Source organism: Centruroides vittatus, unplaced genomic scaffold, assembly GCF_030686945.1.
Source record: "Centruroides vittatus isolate TY-2023 unplaced genomic scaffold, ASM3068694v2 contig_1042, whole genome shotgun sequence".
NCBI lineage: Eukaryota > Metazoa > Arthropoda > Arachnida > Scorpiones > Buthidae > Centruroides > Centruroides vittatus.
The window spans coordinates 322885-342693 of NW_027120674.1; the positions used below are offsets into that span (position 1 = coordinate 322885).

Here is a 19809-nt window from a genome sequence, read left to right on the forward strand (position 1 = left end):
CCGGGTATAAGAGGAAGAAATTTATATATATATTTATATATATATATAAGGTTTACTTGTATATAACTTATGTTTTGTGTACAAGAAATGTATATAAATGAGTCATAACTTCATTAGAAGTAGCAATGGATAAGCAATACGAGAGGTGCATTACTCACCTCCGTACAAGTAAGTATGTATATAAAAAGACAATATAGAAAATACACGAGATAATATACAAATGCGCAACATTAGAATTCTATAAAATATTTCTCGGAGCTTTAAAACGACGTAAAGAAGCTCATATGATAAAATTTAAATTGTTCGAGTATCTAAAATTATAAAAGATCGGAGTAGAAGAAGAGGAAAATAGATAAGAGGGAGGACGAGTGCCTCATTCTTTAAAGATGTTACAACATAAGATCATAATGGGTTTATTTTCTCGACAGATTTTAGCCTCTCCCCCAACAGAAATGACTGAAATCCCCACTCTAAAGATTAAGATAAAAGAGAGAAAAGATAAATCGAAGACAATATGGATGTTCGCTTTAACAATTTGATTCAATTAATAAATAAAAGAAATTCAATTGGGAAAGAATTTTCAAACGAACTCTTCAAGGAAAAAAAAGACAAAATGAAAAATACTTTATTTAACGATCGAATTTGTTTAAAAATTTCTCAAAATTTTATTCATTGGATTGAGAAATATAGAATATTATTAAAGGTATCCTTTAGAGAATTAATTTACAGAATATCCCTTAGAGGATAACCTTTAGAGAATATCTCCTAGTAAACACTCTTTAGAGAATATTCTTTAGAGAGTATTTAAATTCTTTTTAAAAATATAAGAATATTTTCGAGTAAAGTCGTGAATATTTTGATAAATAAATAATAATAAAAATCAAGTTACGAAATGAGAAATACACGTTGATTGGCTCCTAAAAAAGAAAGTTAATTTTTAAAATTTATTTTATATCATTAGATAAAAAGATAATGAATTATTTTCCAAAAAAACCCCCCAATTTTGTATTAAAAAAGAAACTTAACGAAGTCATCCATTAACACCGAAGTAACACGTAATTCCACGACATTTTCCCTCCCTTTTTTCGTCATTTCTAATCGCAATTTTCGAAAAAAAGAACGAATAAAATTAAGATTATTGAAAGCATAACTTTAATTAATTAATTAATGTTAACTTAATGCATAAATGAGCCAGGATCAACGATGCATGTAGCTCTATAAGTGCTCAATAACATAGGTAAGTGTATAAGTGTTCAAAATACAAATGGATTGATAATACACGAGTGCACAGATGCCAGGATGGACCTGTAGATGTGAAAATAGGTAAGTGGGTAATATAATATACGGGCTTGTAGAATTACAAATTGGCAATGCATCGATGAACGGATATACTGTAATAGATTGACAATACGTGCCTTTAAAATTGCTTGGTAGTATATACACATATAACTCTGTGCCTGAGTGCGGGTATGTATATAAGTGCATAGTGTATGGGTGCGCGTTATAGTACTTAGGTATAGGAGCTACTCTTCTTGGAAAATCTAGAAAAATTCGGCCTACATGTCGAAAGTTAAAGAATTAAGTAGGATTTAATAGACATTTTTACAAAATTCAATAAAATTTTTAATCGTTTCTGTCGAGAAAAGTAGAAAAAAAGCACTATAATTAGGAGCCTCTTGGCGTGGAAGACGTCGATAGAAAGAATAAAGAAAAAAAAGGAAGAAGAAGAAGAAGAGAGAAAATGTATTCTATAAAAATTTAAAAATGCATTTTGAAGAATTTGGATATTCTGCTTATCATTTTCTCGATGCGATAATTGAAAGTGTAGGCTATCAATCACGTCTAGCATTAAGCAATGCGATATTTTTCAAAGAAAAAGTTATCAAAAATCTCTAAATTCTCCGATTATTATTCATGGCACACACAAGTTAAATAAACGGATGATATATTATTTTATAAATGTAAAAGTCAACAGAAATTTTCGGAGTGATGGTCTTTTCTGGCTCCTGTGGGAGGAAGTGGAGTAAAGGATGTAGCTGTCAGATAGCAGAAAACTATCTTTCACTCACCCCAGCTTGCTACAACCTCAGGAAATCCCAGTGGGATCAATTGCGCAGAAAATGTAATGAGAAAATCTCCCACAATTCCCAAAATGCTTTTCTTCTTCCCCATTTTTCTTTTTTTTTCTTCCTTTTCTTTTTTTCTTTATGTATTCCGATATCTTACCCTCCGCATCGTGAAGATTTTACAACTTCCAAATTAAAGTTGGCAGACTTAAGAGGTTGTTGCTGTAAGACGATACCTGGTGTAACTCGAAACCAAGAGGGTGATGCCGATTGTTAAAGTGGACAGTGTCCTTTACGGGAGGGATGGATGGATTTTGGCCACGTGCTCTCTCTAGCCAAAAACTACTCGGATGTCACGTTATTAGCCCCGCGTGATTGTTTTTCTTTGGTGAAGAATTGTTTCTGAGGGTACTAGATAAGAAATACTGGGAACGTGCCACGTTCGTCCTACCTTTTTCCATCTAAATTCGTGTGTTTTGAGTGTCGTTGACCCACCCACGCGCGTGTCATTAACCAAGTTAATGGGTTAAAGGTTACACTTCCTCTCATTAATGAGCCCGTTTCTGCTCTAAATAAACTAAATGCCAAGACTTAAATAGGTGTAAGACATATAAACTCTCACGTTAAGAACGTCATAAAAATTTAAGATGTAAGAAATATGGCTTACCAATTGTCGAGTCATTAGTGAGAATTGTCACATAACCTGGATGGTGGGTGGGAGGTCGGCAGGGTCACGACCCGGCAGCGATTTCCAATTTTGCAACCCGAAATATTAAATATTTTGATATTGGGGAGGGAAACGGTGTGGCGTTTAATGACGTCACAAAAGCAGATTCGGTGTGTAAGAAGCTAGAGACTTACCGCAAGCACGAGTAGCTGAAACTACAGACTGTTCAGCAATAAATACGTCGTCTTCTGATCATATTGCTGCACCTACTTCTCGTGGCTCCCTCTAGCGGCCAGGCGCGCGTAGGCGGCTCTACCCCACTTCATTCACACCGCCGACGTCACGGTCACGTGAACGACTCGTAATTCCCCTTCGCGACGTCAGTTTATTTATTATTATTATTTTTTTAAGTAACGAAAAAGAAATCTGCACATTCCCGGGGTGATACAAGAGCAACAAAACGAATTTTCTCACGTGCTTATATAAAAATTGCCGTATCTGTAGGGTGATAAATCTCATTTAAGATGGAATGCAAACCGCAATTGAAGTGCTAGAAATATAAGGGAATGCACTTAACAAGCGCATCGAGATTTTTCCTGCCTCCGATAGATTATACCCATACATATGCTCGAATAGACCCAAAGCTGCAACAATTCTCTCCTTTCCCCCCTTATCTAGAACTTTCAGCGAGCGAGAGCGGTGTAGGACGTGACGAGCGAACAGATAGCCGCTCATCTACTTCACACAAGAAAAAAGTCGGGCAGGGGAGGAACGACACACACACACACACCATGTGACCAGCGCGGAATGTGGTGAGAACGGTTGCCAAGCAACGCACATTTGAAAGAAGACACTTGATCAAAGAACGCCTATGGCATCATCGTTTTGCAGAAAAATACTATTCTGTTATAAATTTTACAAGTAAATGTCGAGAAAATATAAATTATAAACGCCAATTACTCCATTTAAGAATTGCTTACTAATGGCGATTTTATGAATGCAACGTTATAAGATAAGCGCACAACTTGACATTTTCTGGAATCATCGAGACCAATTTAATTACCTTTACTGTAGATGTTGATCTTATTTAAGCTCGTTTCGTTATTAAATTGCTGCTTTGGAGGCGAAAATAGCCTTTATCTAAGCTTGTTTACGTATTTACGTATTCAAAACAGCACTTTTTTTTTACTATAAGTAAAGCCTGTTTCCGTCTTCGGTAGGTAGAAACAGGCCGTGGATAGCTTGTTGCCGCTTATAGTTTCAGATTCACAGTCGAGTTTGAGCTACTAACAAGCTATAGATGAAGCGTAACATTCTTTAGTGTTTGCCAATTCTCTTCTAGTTTTGTAGAAAAGAAGTACAGCACAGTAAAGGGTTTTAAGGTCGAACAAACCCCACAAGTGCAGAAAACAGAAACCTAAGAAAATATGAAGCGTGGCATAGGATCTCGAAGAAGAGCTTTTGAGTTTTTTTTTCATCCCTTTCTCCTGTACAGAATTCAATAAGCATACTGGCATTGGCACAGCACGTCAGATAAGAGGATCGGACATATTTGCGTCACTTATCTTCAACTGTCGGGAGTCGAATTTAAATGACGTAATTACAGATCAACTAATGACTTTTCTGCCATCGTTTGTTTGCATTCATTGGCAAATTAAGTCTCCTTTAATCCTGCAACATTTGTTTTTCGCATGGCCACTAAATTATCATCCACTTTCATAATTCAAAAATACATCTTCCCGCTATTCGAATTATACTTATATTTTTCGAGTTGAAAATTCATTTTAAATAAATAATAATCCTGTTGAGTAACACCATAAAGCTTTATTCTTTTAAATAATTTATTTTGTTTTTCTTCTATTACCTTCGTAAATTGATATGAAAGGCTCCATTTTGTATATTTCAAAAGGGTGTGAGATTCGTTCGAGTTTTATAAATTGTAACAATGCCAAACTATCAAAGAATTGATTGTAATTTACTTAAGGAAATTCGAATTTTCGAGTCATAGTTTTACTTGAAAATTAAAGAAAAGAATGAATTAAAATACGTTCTTTTGTTAGGAGGAGATTTAGAAAAAAAGTAAAAGAATTGTTATCGGATGTAAAAAGTATTTAACTTGGGAGTTTCTCCTCTTTAAATAGATCTTCTTCTGTTTTATTTACACATCGAACAGTCGTTGAAACGAGTAAAAAGTCGATTCCCATCAACACTATAAAGAACTGAGAAAAAAGCACTTCTTGCATACGTAACACGGGAAAACAATCCCCCCCTAAAAAAACCCTTCTTCTAAATCCAAGTTTACTTAAAGCTTCGTCTTTTCTTTTACAAACACTTTATTTATTAATATAAAATTGCCTTAAACGTGAAGCTACACCGTAGCCACACCATTTGTTAAATTATCCCCCGTTTGGGTGTACTTTTTAGTAGGATCCTACTAAATATTTACATTCCGTAGGTATTCGGTGTTTTTAGCACGCTTGTTATAATTCGCCGTTATTTTTAGAGATAAGCACAACAAATGACATTGTTAATGGCAGAGGATAACATTTACAACGAATGCTGTTTACGTTCTTTAAAAAATAAAAAAAATATAAAAAAAATGGAAGTGGTTGGCTTTCATTGTTTGCTAGTTTCAACCGATATATTAAATTATCCCAGTCATTACTTCGGGCCTGGATTTTGCCAATGCAGCTACACTGTAACACGTTTCTAGAAGTAATCAATCGATGATTAGAGGGGGGTTTTCTTCTCGTTTAGCTTTGCCATTTTTGAAAATTGCGAGCTTAACTACTACTACACACCTACAACTACAGCAACAACAACTACTACAGTGATTAAAAATTCAGCAAAATAATTTAAAAAATAAGAAAAGGAGAAAAAAAAAGTTGGCATGAAAGAGTGTGTTACTTTATTACCTCGGTTATTATAATTTCTTCTCTTTTTTTTTTCTTCTATTTTTGAATGATGTACGTTCATTTTTCACGGTATAATACCCTCTTTTGGTTAACAAAGACTAGCAGCAGAACATAAATCGTTATTTCTAACACTCTATAAAGGTGCAAACATTTTCCTCCCTTCTAACTAATGGAGCATCTTTTCTTAATTCAAAACTGATTTTTAAGATGTTGCCATTTTCTTCTTTTAATTTTTGTATTTTTAGGTAATTAGCAGTTTTTTTTTCTTTTCCTCTTTCAAGTTTTCCTATTCAAACACGTATAATCTCTTATCCATTCTTTGACTACCCTTAAAAGTTATTTTATATATTTTTCTACACGTAAATGAATGTAATAAATCAACTTAAAGAAGTGTACAAGAAGTAAAACTATTTAAAAAAACAATTTTCTTTTTTAAATATTAAAAAAATTAATTTAAAAATTTTAAATTAAAAAAAAATAATATCTTTATCGGTGGTTCTCGGCGATATATAGTAGATTTTTTTAAAAGATTAACGGTGATTGGTTGAAACATATTTATTCCAACAGTGATTGGTTAAAAATTTGAAATGTTTATCGTTTTTAAATTGCAGTGGACTAGTAATGTTTATACGAGTTGCTTTAGTGATTTGCTTCATTTTTATCTACTGCTAAAGCTATTTTTAGGTTAAAAACTCCTTTAAATACAATATTTTTCCACTCGAACTTGCTAAACATTATAATTTTTTAACAAAAGTTTTAATCATTTATTGTACTATAGATCAAATATCTTTAGATATACCTTTTCTGAGGATGTGGAAATGGCTTTAACTCCTGAAAAATTATTAGTCAGCCATCTTCTAGACGTTTTCAGTTGAAAATTTTGCAGCCAAACACGGAACTGCCATCAATTATACGATATGAAAATTAGTTGCCCGAAAAAAGAGGATGACATCAACAAGTTGGCCCAGAAGAGCCACGTGACTAACATTGATAGGGGCTAATCTTTCTGGAAGCACAATGTCGACTCGGATGTCGAGAGAAGGTCATGAATAACAAATAAGGACAGCTCGATAGGGTAAGCGGGGCCCGGTAACACGGGGCGAAAAGTGGAACGGGGGTGGAAGAGAAGAAGAAAAGAGTAATGAATCTCAACATGGATCACCAACCAGAAAAGACTAAAAGGCGAAAACACGGTTTCAATCTTCATCCGGAAATTGGGTTCCTCTTTCGAGATCACGTGATTGGGTATGCTAAGAGTGTACATATGTATATATATGACGAGATAGCTTTAAAAAACCGAGACGTGCGGCTTATTTTCGTTTGCTTAGTCTTTCTCCTCCTCCTCCTCTTGACAATGTCAACACGGTAATGGCACCAGTTTTGTTTCTAGAAGATCGAATAAATAATATTAGAGGGGGGAGAGTTTTTTCAATACGTCCACTCCCTCTATTTACATTTCGATAGAACAGAATTTAAAATATCGTTATTTTCCACCCCCTAACAATCTACCTCCTCCGTTTACATCAGAGCACTTTGTTCTAATGTAGTAGAAGCCGAATAGTGATCTACATCCTAATTTAATATTACAGAAAAATGTCTGTCTGCAATTTCTAAGATTTATCTAAATATATAACTTATATATTTTTTTAAATGTATGTAAATTTAATTAATTATACTGAATTCAATTTACGTTATCTCTAGTAATTTTATTGGCGATTCTCGTATCTATACGAAAAAAACGCATTAAATCTAAGGGTGTATCTTAATAGTTTTGCTATAGATTTAACTAGAGGACGTCTAGAAACAGAGAAAGAAGGTAGTTTAGAGGGGAAGAGAAAGAAAGAAAGTAAAAATTGAGTTGATACGTGATATCTCGCCTTTTTGTTATACCTATTTTCGGGATAACTTGGTGGATTACTGCATCGAGTGGCACTCTGCAGAGCTCCACTTTTGTCAGTCACATGACAATCTTTTGATATTTCCCTCGTCATTTTAATGAAAGGTGCTTAGTCACGTACGGTCCCATTGGACCGTAGTTTTCTATCACTTTTAGAACACAGCAATTACTTCCAGACGGTGTCCCTTCCAACCATTCTGCCTTGCAAACCGGGTGCAAACGGGACACTCGATTGTCGAGTGTCACATTGCACACGTCCTACTTTGCCAAGAATTTAGTAACATGTTTAATCAACGTGTAGTTCCCGGGGCTACGTCTTTTGCGGTCTTTCAACAATCTACATTTCCTCTTCGCTTAAGTGCTCCAGGAGTACCTCTTGTGAGTAAAGTCATCGTATCAAAACTTTGTACGACCTAAGGTTAATTTTTAATCAAAATAATTAATGTTTTCGTCAAAATTCTCTTCTGTATTCGAGTAGTCTCGGCTTTGTTATTCTCAGCTTAAGTGCGGTAATCAAAACTTTATTTAACGTTTTAATAAGTTAAAAAGCGTTATTCCGAGGGCAAATTACGTTTTTCCTTCGTTATAATAATCGTAAAAATGTATTTTTGAAGAGTGAGTGCGCTTGTCTGGTCTCCGTTGGTTAACTATTCTCCATGGATTTTTATGCGCTTTGACTATCTTCCTACTCTTTTCACTTAGTCATAACTAAGTGGATTAAAGTGCAAATTAACTAAAGTCTGGTTCTTTTCTTAGTGGGAGTCGACATGATTAGTGTGAGGTGACCAGAGATGTGTCAACAACGTGTGGCCTTCCCTCCTGAAGGGCAAAGACAAACAAGTACCAAAGTAGTTTCGGATTAGCTTAATCAGAAGAAAAGGATGCCGACGAGCAATTTAATTTTCTCAAGGAACGAAGGAGAAACAATTTCTCTTAACTTTTCTAACAATTTCATTAATTGCGGACAATTCGGATATCGTTATTCCGCCATTTTCTTACGATTTTTATCATTTTTTTCGCATTATTTATTTTGATAGATATTCCTCTTCCTCATCGAATCATTCACATCATTTAGTTGCTCTTGCTCTTCTTTAACTCTTCGTTCCTTATGAGAAACACTTCCGTTCTTATACGAGTTTCTACAACTGCACATCCGGCTTCACGTGCGAGATATTCTAGACAAAAATGAATTTAAATTTTGCAGGAAAAAAAATAAAATTCTTAAATAAATACGATTTTACAGCTTCGAAACAAATCTAAAATTTAAAACTATTATTTATGAATCGAGTTCTTCTATGTGAATCTTCTCCTAAATCTTTCAAATATAAATTTCGATTCTATTAAATCGTACATTATTTAGTTTCTTGTAATAATTCCAGAATTACAATGATTCATATTCAAAAATTCTCCTCAACAGCATCATTATTGCCTAGAAGACAAGTGTCTTAACACATTCCCTCTGCTTCATAACGCTTCTCGTGTTTGCAATCAAAGTACAAACAAACTAAAGATAATATCAGTTAAAGAAGTGATGCTAAAAAAGAAAAATCTTACAAAAACATCATAAATAAAGTCGAGACGACAAACACAATTAAAAATAAACCTTAGAAATCCTAAAATTTGAAGAAATTCCTTTTTTATTTTTATTTTTTCCAGCAGAGAACTTCTCGATTAAACGTAAATATCGTAAGAAAAATCAACAAAACAATTAACTTAAAAACGTTTTCTTTCAAGAAACGTCATTAAAATAAATCAAATATTTAAAAAAACAATCGCATTTTTTCATGTAAAAAAGTAATAAGGAATATATAATTACACATTTTCCACTAATTAGAAATTAAATTTTTCATGATAAAAGCAAATATCTTGCAGAATATCAATTGGAAAAATCACTTTTTGACTAGTCACGTGTATTAATAACATCAACTGAACTTTCCTTTTTCTTTTTATACTGTTTTTTATCAAAGAAAATTTCGCTTTACATTCGAATCGAAAGGGGTTATGACCGAATCTCTGCGGAATACCTGAATACAATTGCCATCGGAGGGTAAGATTATGGCTTGTTTACAAATCTTATACAGTTTTCTATTCTTCTATCGACTTCGCTATACGAATCACGTTGTTACATAGGTCTGAACTTTAAAATTTTTTTATATTTTTAGATATATATATATATCCTTTGATTCGTGTGCATCTTGATGAATGCCGCAAAGGCTTTACACACTCCATCAGTTACTAGAAGAGGTACAAGCTAAGCTACTCGTTAGGTAGTGGCATTATCGGCATTCTTATGTAAAAATAGTGTAGTATGCATGTAGATAAAGATGAAGAGAAGGAACCGTGCAAATCTCTGATTTCTTCTTTCGTGTTTTGGATTCTTTACATTTACATTCTTCGTTATGTAACGAGATATTCCCCAATGATGTTTCTCCTCATCCCTTTCTCTAAGAAAAGTAGCTATTTACGAAACTTTCTCCATTTTTTCCTTCCAAAAATACATTACGTAATATACTTTATCACTTTTTCCACATATTAAAGCATATTTATGAATAGAAAAAATAAAAATATACGACTTACTTCGACTTGTAACATTCCTTCACGTTGTCGAACACTTTTGACCTCCGGGTCCGAGTAAGTTTAAATTCTCGATATCTACCATCTAACCTCTGACCTTTAGACTTAACTCGGTCCATAAACAATCGGGGGACGTCATTTACTCGCGTTTATCACCGCAAACATTTACACTAAGAAATTATTTCTACCAGGAGAAAGAGTGAGAGCAAAGTTGAAAGTTGCACATTAGCGGGCTGTTTAGTTGATTCGTGTTTAATAGTAGAATTGAAGAAAATAGAGTGAAGTCCATGCTAAGAAACTGTCACGCGACCACCCCATTTATGATCTGTTACGCGGAGAATGGGGTTTATGTAGAAATGACCACTGGCTATTGGCTCCGTTAGCCATTCGAAAACTGCTATTGACTCCATTCCATCCATCATTCAGTCAGAACACAATTACATATTGCAGAGTGCAAGGGTCAAATGGTGACAGTCTCGTCTTGCAGAACCCAATGCACTTGGCAGATTGCCTACAATTTCCTATACTTCTAGATTTTCACCAGTATTGGTTTCATCTACGGGATAGATCGAAATTGTTTGACTGAAACAAACTCATTAATAGAAGTATATAATCGAATTAATGATAAAAATATCCTCAAATCTAAGCGCTTTCTATCGAAATACTTCAATACTGCATCATTTCTCATCGTCAAAATGAAATTTTAGAGCTTTGAAGAAAGATTCCTCTGAAGTACCCCATATTGCAACACAGCTTAATATAGGATTACATCATGGAAACAACTATAAATTAAAGTATTCACTTTAAAAATATTTCAAATATTTATCGATTAAACGTTTCTTAGATATATTATCACAATTTTAATAATAAAATTAAGATAACACGACTTTAAAATCACAAACTGTGAAGAACATTATCTAACAAATGACATAGAAATATTACATTTTCAAACAGAGATTTTAAAGAAAGTAAATTATCTAAACTATAGAGAAAGCCGTATCATAATTTGTAACAGTCACGTGTATTGTTATCTTAATTCTTTACGATCCACATTTTAGTTGGTGAATCATCCTCATCGTCATTCGCACCACTATCGCTAATTTTACTGCTTCGCAGCATGAGTTTCCTGCTAAACGTACGCTTGACAAAATGCAGAACTTCTGGCATTAACAGTATTAAATATCTAAAAATATGGCAGGTAAATGACTTTTCTGCCTAAAAATAGATATATTCCTTATTACAAGTTGTAATAAAATCATGTTTAAAGAAAGGGGCGAGTCGCCGTTATATTTCTTTATAGAATTATTTTCCCGAATTTTTTCAAATGTCGGCGCGAAATTTAAGCATTTCTCCAGCTCTAGACACGATCGATAATTCGAAATTTGCTAAAATTTCCTTCGAATTTCAAGAAATTCAACGAATCCTCCGAGAAATCACTCTAGGAGATGCCCAACTTTTAAGCACAATTTTGGTTACTTTGCAGTGGAAACGAGTAGAATTAATAATTTAGGTAGTTTCCGATTTTAAGATCGTTTCCGAAGAGAAAAATGGGTTAGAATAGGCGATAAGAAGGTAGAACAACGTGGATACACGTGCAAATATTACACGTTATAACAAACTTAAACAACATCTGCCAATCCTATCGTGTTTCTGAAGAGAAAATCCTCTTATATATTTATGGAAACTTGACTTAAAACTATTTTTTATAAATCATTGGAAAATTGAATAGAAAAAATAAAGAAAAAGAAAATTTCATATAAAAAATATATATATACATAAAAATAAGTTACATAATTTAAAGGCAGACTTCTGGGATTAAATTTTACAGTGAAATAATCGAGTAGTCGAAGATAATCTTTCAGAAATGCAATATAGATGATAAAAAATCGCCGTCGAGCCATTGTTTTTCCCAACAACTTTCAAATAAATCGTTGATAATAGAATGTTTATTGTATGGCTAGAATAAAACGTTTGGGAAATCATTTGTCGTTTCCATCTGTCCGTATTCCTTCTTGTTTTTAAATTTATATATATATATACACACACGCTGTATATTCACGATTTTGTATCAGAAAGAATGCATTCGGCCCGATATTACGAAGAAATTTCTCCGATTTTCTATAAATATCTTTCACTTTAACTGTAATAAATGTTTTTATATCGCTTCTTTTAATTAATTAATTAGCGCGAGATATTTTAAACCGAGACGTTCGCTGATTGGCTGATTTAAATTTATTACGATCTGTTATTGGTTAAAATACTTTACAGATTTAATTAACACTTTGATTGAAACACTAGACATTTTGGGGAATCCGGGATCGAATCCCGAAGAACAATTTCGGAAATTTTTCAATGGGTGGTCGACCGGATAAGTCAGGTTTCGTTGGTCATCCCGCATTATGGACACGGACGAATTCAAGATGGAAATGAAAAAAGGCCATTTTAGTGCCCGCGGGACGATGAGCAAGAAATGAAAAAAAAAAAAAAAAACGAAACTACGAGGTTCTTTTTCGTGCCCATGGTCAGTTCTGCCGGGCCCTCAACGGGTGCGGCCGAGTAGTAGAGACGGCGGTAAGGCCCCTAAGCGGTAGTAGGCTGTCAATAATAATATTCCCAGTTATGGAAATTTATTCCTTTAATGTAATAAATAAACTATATTAATATGGAAAAATACTTTGATTTTTAAATTATTTATCATTATTATAATACAGGTAATTATGACAAATTGGCAGAGTTAGTCAATTTCATATATAGCCCAAAAGTAGCAGAAGTTGGTAAAATATTTAAGAAAATATAGATTAAAAAATAGTGTTTTATAGAAAAGAAATGTTCGTATTATAAAAGTGGAGAAAGTAGTGTGGAATTTAACGAATAGTGTGGGCGAATATCAATAAGAATTGTCTTTGTTTCTGCGCTCGTATATGAACTATAAAAAGCAGGAATATTTGAAAAATATTCGGAGCTGTCAAAATATCAAAAATAGGAGTTTAGGAAATCGACCTAGCGAACAATATTAGTCAAGCGATAGTGTCGAGCACTCCCCAAGGTAAACAAGTTGACAGTCGAGTCTTTGTGACAACCACAACTAAGAGGAGAGCGCGTCCATCTCTTTGCAAAGAGAAAACCAGGCGACTTTGAAGTTTCACTTTTGTTTATTGTCTCTCTCTTAACCGAATTTCGGAATTATTTTTACTAGAAACTTGCCGCTAATACGATTTCTCGATACTTTTGCAGTACGCGGTCGGTAAGAAAATTACATTCTACAAACATCACAACAGCATGCAGCAATGGGGGAAAAGCACCTACGTCTATTTTGAAGGACTAAAGTGCTGTCACGTGCCAGAGCGAGCTCCGATCCTGTGAAGGTAGCATCCGAATTGTCCTCCTCTGCGGAGGATTGAGAAGACGACGAGAGACCGGCGGCGTGCCTTCGTGACCTATTGACCCTTGACCTGGTGGACAACGGCAGGGTAGAGTACTGCTGACGTAGGTTCACTCCACCTAGCAGCTGACCCCAGGGACGGAATTTCGTAGGGGTTGAGGGTTCGACTTCTTTGTCGGGGTTGTGGGGCGTGTGGGAGGATAAGGGTCCTTCTGATTCTTTAGGGGAAGTTCCTGTATCGTTCTTCAAGTCTCCTGCGAAGATAAAAACCACCTATCAGATCTACGGGACGTTATATATATGCTACTTCATGCATCACATTAAAAAAGAAATGCGAATTTTTCTAAGTTCTGTAAAGATAAGAAATATGTAAATAAGAAAAGTATTTATTCTTATTTTTTTACAGCATTTTCTATGTAAATTCCCTCCTCTTAATAACATAAAACGTCTATAAATAGGGCTAGGTGTTCATATTTTCGGTTGCTGGGGGTAGGTTATTTGGAGCGAACGTAGGTGGATGCGAAATTCGAAGCCAAGCTATAATTCCTCGTCCAAGGATGCTGGAGAGCAGAGAGCATCTCCCTCATTCGTCAGGTAAACAAAGTATTAAAAAAATTAGCTTAAAAAACGATTAAAAATAAATAGATAAAACAATAAATTCTCTACTAATTGTTAAGAGAAAAAGAATTGATGGTCCACTCGTCCACGACAGGAAATGACGTGTTCCAGATACCGGAAATAGGAAGTTAATGATAGATATCTCGAGAGACCTTAACTATTTTACTAGAGGGATTGGATCCGAGTTGGTTTTTCTCTTCTATCTACTTCTGTCCAGCTTATCGACAGAAAGCCAATTTGTCAAATTAAACGTTGTCTACGATAAAATCACGTAACTAAACTATCAATCTACGTTTGTTTCTAATTAATTAATTAATAAATAAATAAATCTCTGCATCTTACCCAACTTCTAATTAATTTTAAATAAGGTTTGTCCGGTTGCGAGGAACCTTATTTAATTTTTAAATATGCTCACGAGCCTTAGAAGAAGAGAACATCTTATTAATTCTTAAGAGGCTTTAGATCTCCGAGAACATACTCAAAGGGTTTAGATCCTACACGACTTTAATTAATTTAAAGAGTTTCCGCCATTCGATATATAAGCGATGCGTTGTAAGCGGTGTAGATATCGAAGCTCTATAGCGAGGTTTTCACTATAGCGGGGGTCACGTTTGTTGGGTATATATTAGTACCATTGAAGAGTCTGCATGCATAGTCATTAAGGTCATACATCAGATAGAGAAAGAAGAGCCGGAAAGACTGGGAAAGACTAATCGATGCATCGATCTGACCCTAGACACTGCTTGCTTACACCTTCCATCCCCCCTTTTCCTTGTCATCGACGACTCCCCAGTCGAGCAAGGTCGAGACAGTCCTTATGGAAAAATAATAGTTCTGGTGTCAGATTAGGCTGCGATCTGCCACTCAGCCAAACAAATTGGGGTGGAGGACGGTGACGTCACTGAATAATTAAACTTTTCGTTTAGTCGATTTGCAGATGGCAAATATCGCTTCGTCTTGTCATTTCTTTTTCTGCCATTCTAAGCGATTTTAATTGCTAAATTTCGAATTTTTAAGCACGAAAAGGGATTTATTTTTGAAATTATTTTCTATAGAAATAATTATTATTATGGAATTAAGTTAAAGAGGAATGTGTTTTTTATACGTTTAAATTAAAATAGAAAAGTTTAAGTTTATTTCTATGGAAGAAAAGGTAAAATAAAATCCTCGCGATTTAAAGTCAATAATACTAAAAGACCAGTTGGTAGCTAGTGTAAGAAAGGGAGGTTTTTCGAAGATTTTTTTACGAAAAACTCTCATTCAAATTAAATTTCTTGATCTTAAAGTAGCCTTAAAAAGTGTTTAAATTGAAATTAAAAGATTAAATTCCACGGGAGAAGAAGAGGAAGAAGGAAAAGTGCAGCATCGTATCGAACGTGTGATGACAAATTTCTCGAGTTGATATTCTGTTGGGTGTTCCACCCTGCTACAGGAACAATCAATCGAAAATAGTGAAGTCAGATGTGGACTGGTTTTGTAACTTAAACCGTCTGATTTGTTTCTTTCCATGTGAAAATGTCAATCCCTCCTGTTAAGAGACGGGTCTCTTCGGACATCCGGGTGCCTTAAGGATTTTTCCACTTGTCACGCAGCAAAGATGCAATCTATCACTTAAAATCCGTTAGAAAAGACGAAAAATATTCAACCTTCGACAAATATCCTCTATAAAAGACGTTAGGAATCGAAATTTTCCTACAAAATTAAAGGAATTTTAAGCATACCTCGTAAGAGAATTGATTAAAATTCAGATTTTACAAGAGGGCCAAAATGTATACAAAATTAAGCCAACAATTTCGCTAATTTTATCTTAATTTAAGAGCACATATTTGTTTAATACTTTAAACATGCATTAATAATTGTATAATATATTCTTGCATCTTATTTACCAGGCTACATCATCCCTTCTCTCAAATCTTGGATGCTGGAGAATGGACGTTGGAGATTGGATGCTGGAGATCTCTTTTTTTTTTCTTTTGGAAAAAAGATGCCGTCGAAAGTGATTTTTGAGATAGATACTGGAAGAATTTTGTAGCTTAATTCGCAAACATTATATCTTTTTATAGCACATGTGAAAACATTTACTGTCCAGCTCGATGAGGTGTAGATAAAAAGGTAAGTATCTAAACTTACCAAACATCAGTTATCTGGGGTGCAACCATTGAGCAATCTGCACATTTTTATCGCAGACTGCATAAAGATCTAATGTAAATGGTAGATGATCTGATGCTCGGTAGGTTTCTAGTTCACATTTTTATTGAAAGAACCCAAAAGTTGAAAAGAATCTCTTCTTCTCCTCCTTTTTTTATATATATATTTTTCTTTAAGCTGTGGAAGAAAACTCGACTTTCTAGACGGCCACCCATTCACCCACCACCTTAACCGTTTCCACCCCTCCGGGGTCGCTTTTTAATACCATTTTCGATCCCGAAAAGTGTAGAGTTGGGAGGCTTTCTTGTCGAAATCGTTGGCTTTTTACACCTTATCTCCACCCCTCCCCGAGCATCGCTCCAGTTTACACCATCCCTATCACACAGAGTACCCCCGAGGTTGGGGATAGAAAAGCCTCCATTCGATTGTGGGTCCCCCCCATCCAGTTTTGCGGTTCCTTTTTTACTTCACGCTTGAATTTCGCCCTTTTTCCTATCTCCTCCCCTTCCCTCCGCCCCTACAACTTCTAAAGATTCGCTCAGGAAGTGGCGATCTATTTGGGAATGCGCAGATGGCACCAAGTTCGTGTAATTAACCGAGTTCTCAGCCGATACAAATTAATTATTGCAGAAGAATGGACAGGCAGAACGAAAACAGATGGGCCAATATCCACCTCTTCTCGGTCGACGGGGGCAAAAACTCGCTTCTCCTACATCTGGCAACACCACAGCACTCACCCCATAGTCATATTATAAGATTCGAGAAGTTAATTGGCCATTAGGAACCGTTAACTCCAGTCTAAAGCTTAACTTTCGACCAATCGGATGGCATTTATCATCCGGTAGCATCGGAGGGAAGGTTTGAACGTTGTCTAAGTCGATATATACAAGTTAAAAAGCCAAAAATCTTAAGATTCAGGATAGAATTTTCAACCAAAAAATCTGTGTCCAGAACAGCTGACACGTTTGCCAATCGAAATATAAAGGAAAGAAATATATCCATCAGTCTAGCAATCTGATATAATAGTTGACAACTTTATCGGTTTCCAATAGAGATCAAACCTTTCTAAACTCGATTATCCGTTAACTAGGACAGCGTTTTTATCATTAGAATTAGGAAAGAAAAGGTCTATAAGATTCTTCTACATCTTTACGCACAGACGGACGAGACGAACCGTGCCGTAGCATAGACGCATCAAAGACAGATCGATAAAGTAACGTTACGAGTAGAAAAAGAGGACAAAAGTTGTGTGTGGAACAAAATAAATAACATTATCTGGAACAAAATGCCCTAGACAATAGTCTTTATTGCTAACAATAACTCACAATTATGAGAAGAGAAGACTAATTCGACTGATTTAAATGGCATCCGACGCCATTAAATTCGATAGGAAAGAATGAAAAAAAGAAAAAGAAAACTGTGATAAATTCTTTAAATAATTCTAAACTGTCGACGTTTTTTTCTCTCCCCCCTCTTTCTTTGACGTCACCAAAACTGTCACCCGATTCACTTAAACTACTTGGCAATTCCGGATGTACATTCTTCTATTAAACATTTTCTTTTCCAATTTTTGATTCGTCCTTTTCCAGTTAAAGACTAATGCTGCGTTAAACAACACGTCAAATATTTTCTTAAACCGTTCGACCGACCACAAATAAAGTCGAAATTGTTCCTTTTTTTTATTGTTCTCGCTTCAAAAAACCTGTTTAAAAGTTCTGTTTGACTGTAACGAATTAATGGAGACGTTAGAAAAGCATCGTTTATCCTCCGCATCCGGATAAGATGCGGAAGATAAGGATGCTTTCCTGCTGCCGTTCTGCGTTATAAATTGTTCTAGATTATATAATTGTTATCTTAACATCTAGAAATATTATTGTAAAGTCAAAAACAATTCTTTTTCGGGTTATTTTTTTGAAATCTCCATGCCAGAATGGCCTTTCTAGCCTGAAAAACTGATATTCTAGCAATTATAGACTCGTAAATCGACTTTTCTAGATTATAATCTTGAATAATTTTTATATATGACTATTATTCTAGAATGTAGAGCTATTCTACTATATATTTTTTAAACCAGAATAGTAGTTATGACTTCGAGAATTAATTCTCTAACACCTCTACTATAGAATCAGCTTTCTAAAACTTAGTTCTAGCTTATAATATTAGTTATACAGCTTAGAATTAATTTTATAAGCCTTATAATTTATATAATAGAGCTATTTTAGTATCGAGAGCTACTGTTACAGGTCAGAGAACAACTTCTGTTAGTAAAGCGGGACATGTTTTGTTTCGATGCATTCAAACACGACCCGCACAATGGCTCTAGAGGTTAGTTTATTCAGCTTATTTTTGTTTAATTAAATAACTTATCTATTCTATTTTCATCCAATTTAAATCTAAAGTCGATAAGGAACCGAGTTGTGACGTAATAGAGGCAACTCTGCCGCCAACTGTGCAACATATTTGCAATTGACCCGTATCTCCTGCACCATTCACATGCAAGGATGCTAATTAACTTGTGCCCGTTTTCTCGTGAGAAAATTGGAATTTTTCGAAACTAAATCGGTCTAAAAGTCGAAAATTCTTAAAATTTGAAAGAAATTTAAGTGTCTTCTTCTTATTTTCTTTATAGAAAAGTACATCTTGTCTTATTAAAATCCTAAACGAACGTATGTTTAAATGGAAGAGAAGGATGCTGTTATCATTTTTAATTACGTTTTATAAGTTGATTATAATTAATTACCTTTCTTAATTTTGTTGGTTTTAATTGGAATTACTTTAAATAATGGTAATTGTGTATGTTAAACAGATTTTAATAATGATTAATTAATTTTTACTACAAAGTAATTCGCCATTCAACCCGAGATATTTTAAAATCGATAGGGGAGATGAGGACGATTTTTATGTTCTTATCCGTTCTAAAAATTAATAATCCTTTAAAATTTGAGTCAAAATAAACATTTTAGATTGTAATTTTTCAATTTTTAATTATTTCTGAAGTGAAAATATTATTTAAATTTCATTTTTTAACGTTTAAAACTTGCGATTCATCATTCACTTCTGTGCTTAAAGCAGGCAAAAATGTTTAACTTTAATGCAAAAATACATCTAAAATCACTTTAAAATACAAAAAAACTTGATAAATAAAATATTAAATAATATTTTTTAATATTAAAATAATATTTTAAATGATAAATATGACAAAATATACATAAAAAGGCCCAATTTTAATGTTCTTTCTCGATTTTAACCATTTTTCCTTTTTATATTTAAAATATTTTTTTTTAAAAATACATAAATAATATTAAATTAATTAAGAATTTTATAAATTTATTTATTTTTTAATATTATTTTATTAATTTAAAAGATTTTTTTGTTAGTAATCATGGGAATATTTTCTCTCGTCTCCAAAGTTTTACTCGAAAGTATAGCAAGCTTCTAACGAATTCACCTCGAAAAATATTAAATTCTGTAGATTATTTATTAGTAAAACATTTATATCATGAATATTTAATACAAAAACTATATTTTTATAATAATTTTAT

The 19809-nt window shown here is 34.0% G+C and overlaps 1 protein-coding gene across 7 annotated transcripts in view; it reads right to left on the reverse strand.

Moving 5' to 3' along the window:
* LOC136969831 (teneurin-m-like) overlaps nt 1-19809 on the reverse strand; it is a 148263-nt gene that overhangs the window by 23308 nt on the left and 105146 nt on the right. For 4 of the 7 annotated variants that reach the window (XM_067264128.1, XM_067264106.1, XM_067264118.1 and 1 more), the window contains one exon: nt 13426-13755. The exons of 1 other annotated variant lie outside the window; for it this stretch is intronic. In XM_067264128.1, the coding sequence (XP_067120229.1) occupies nt 13426-13755 (330 nt within the window). 2 more of the 7 variants (XM_067264150.1, XM_067264143.1) reach the window with 2 other exon arrangements.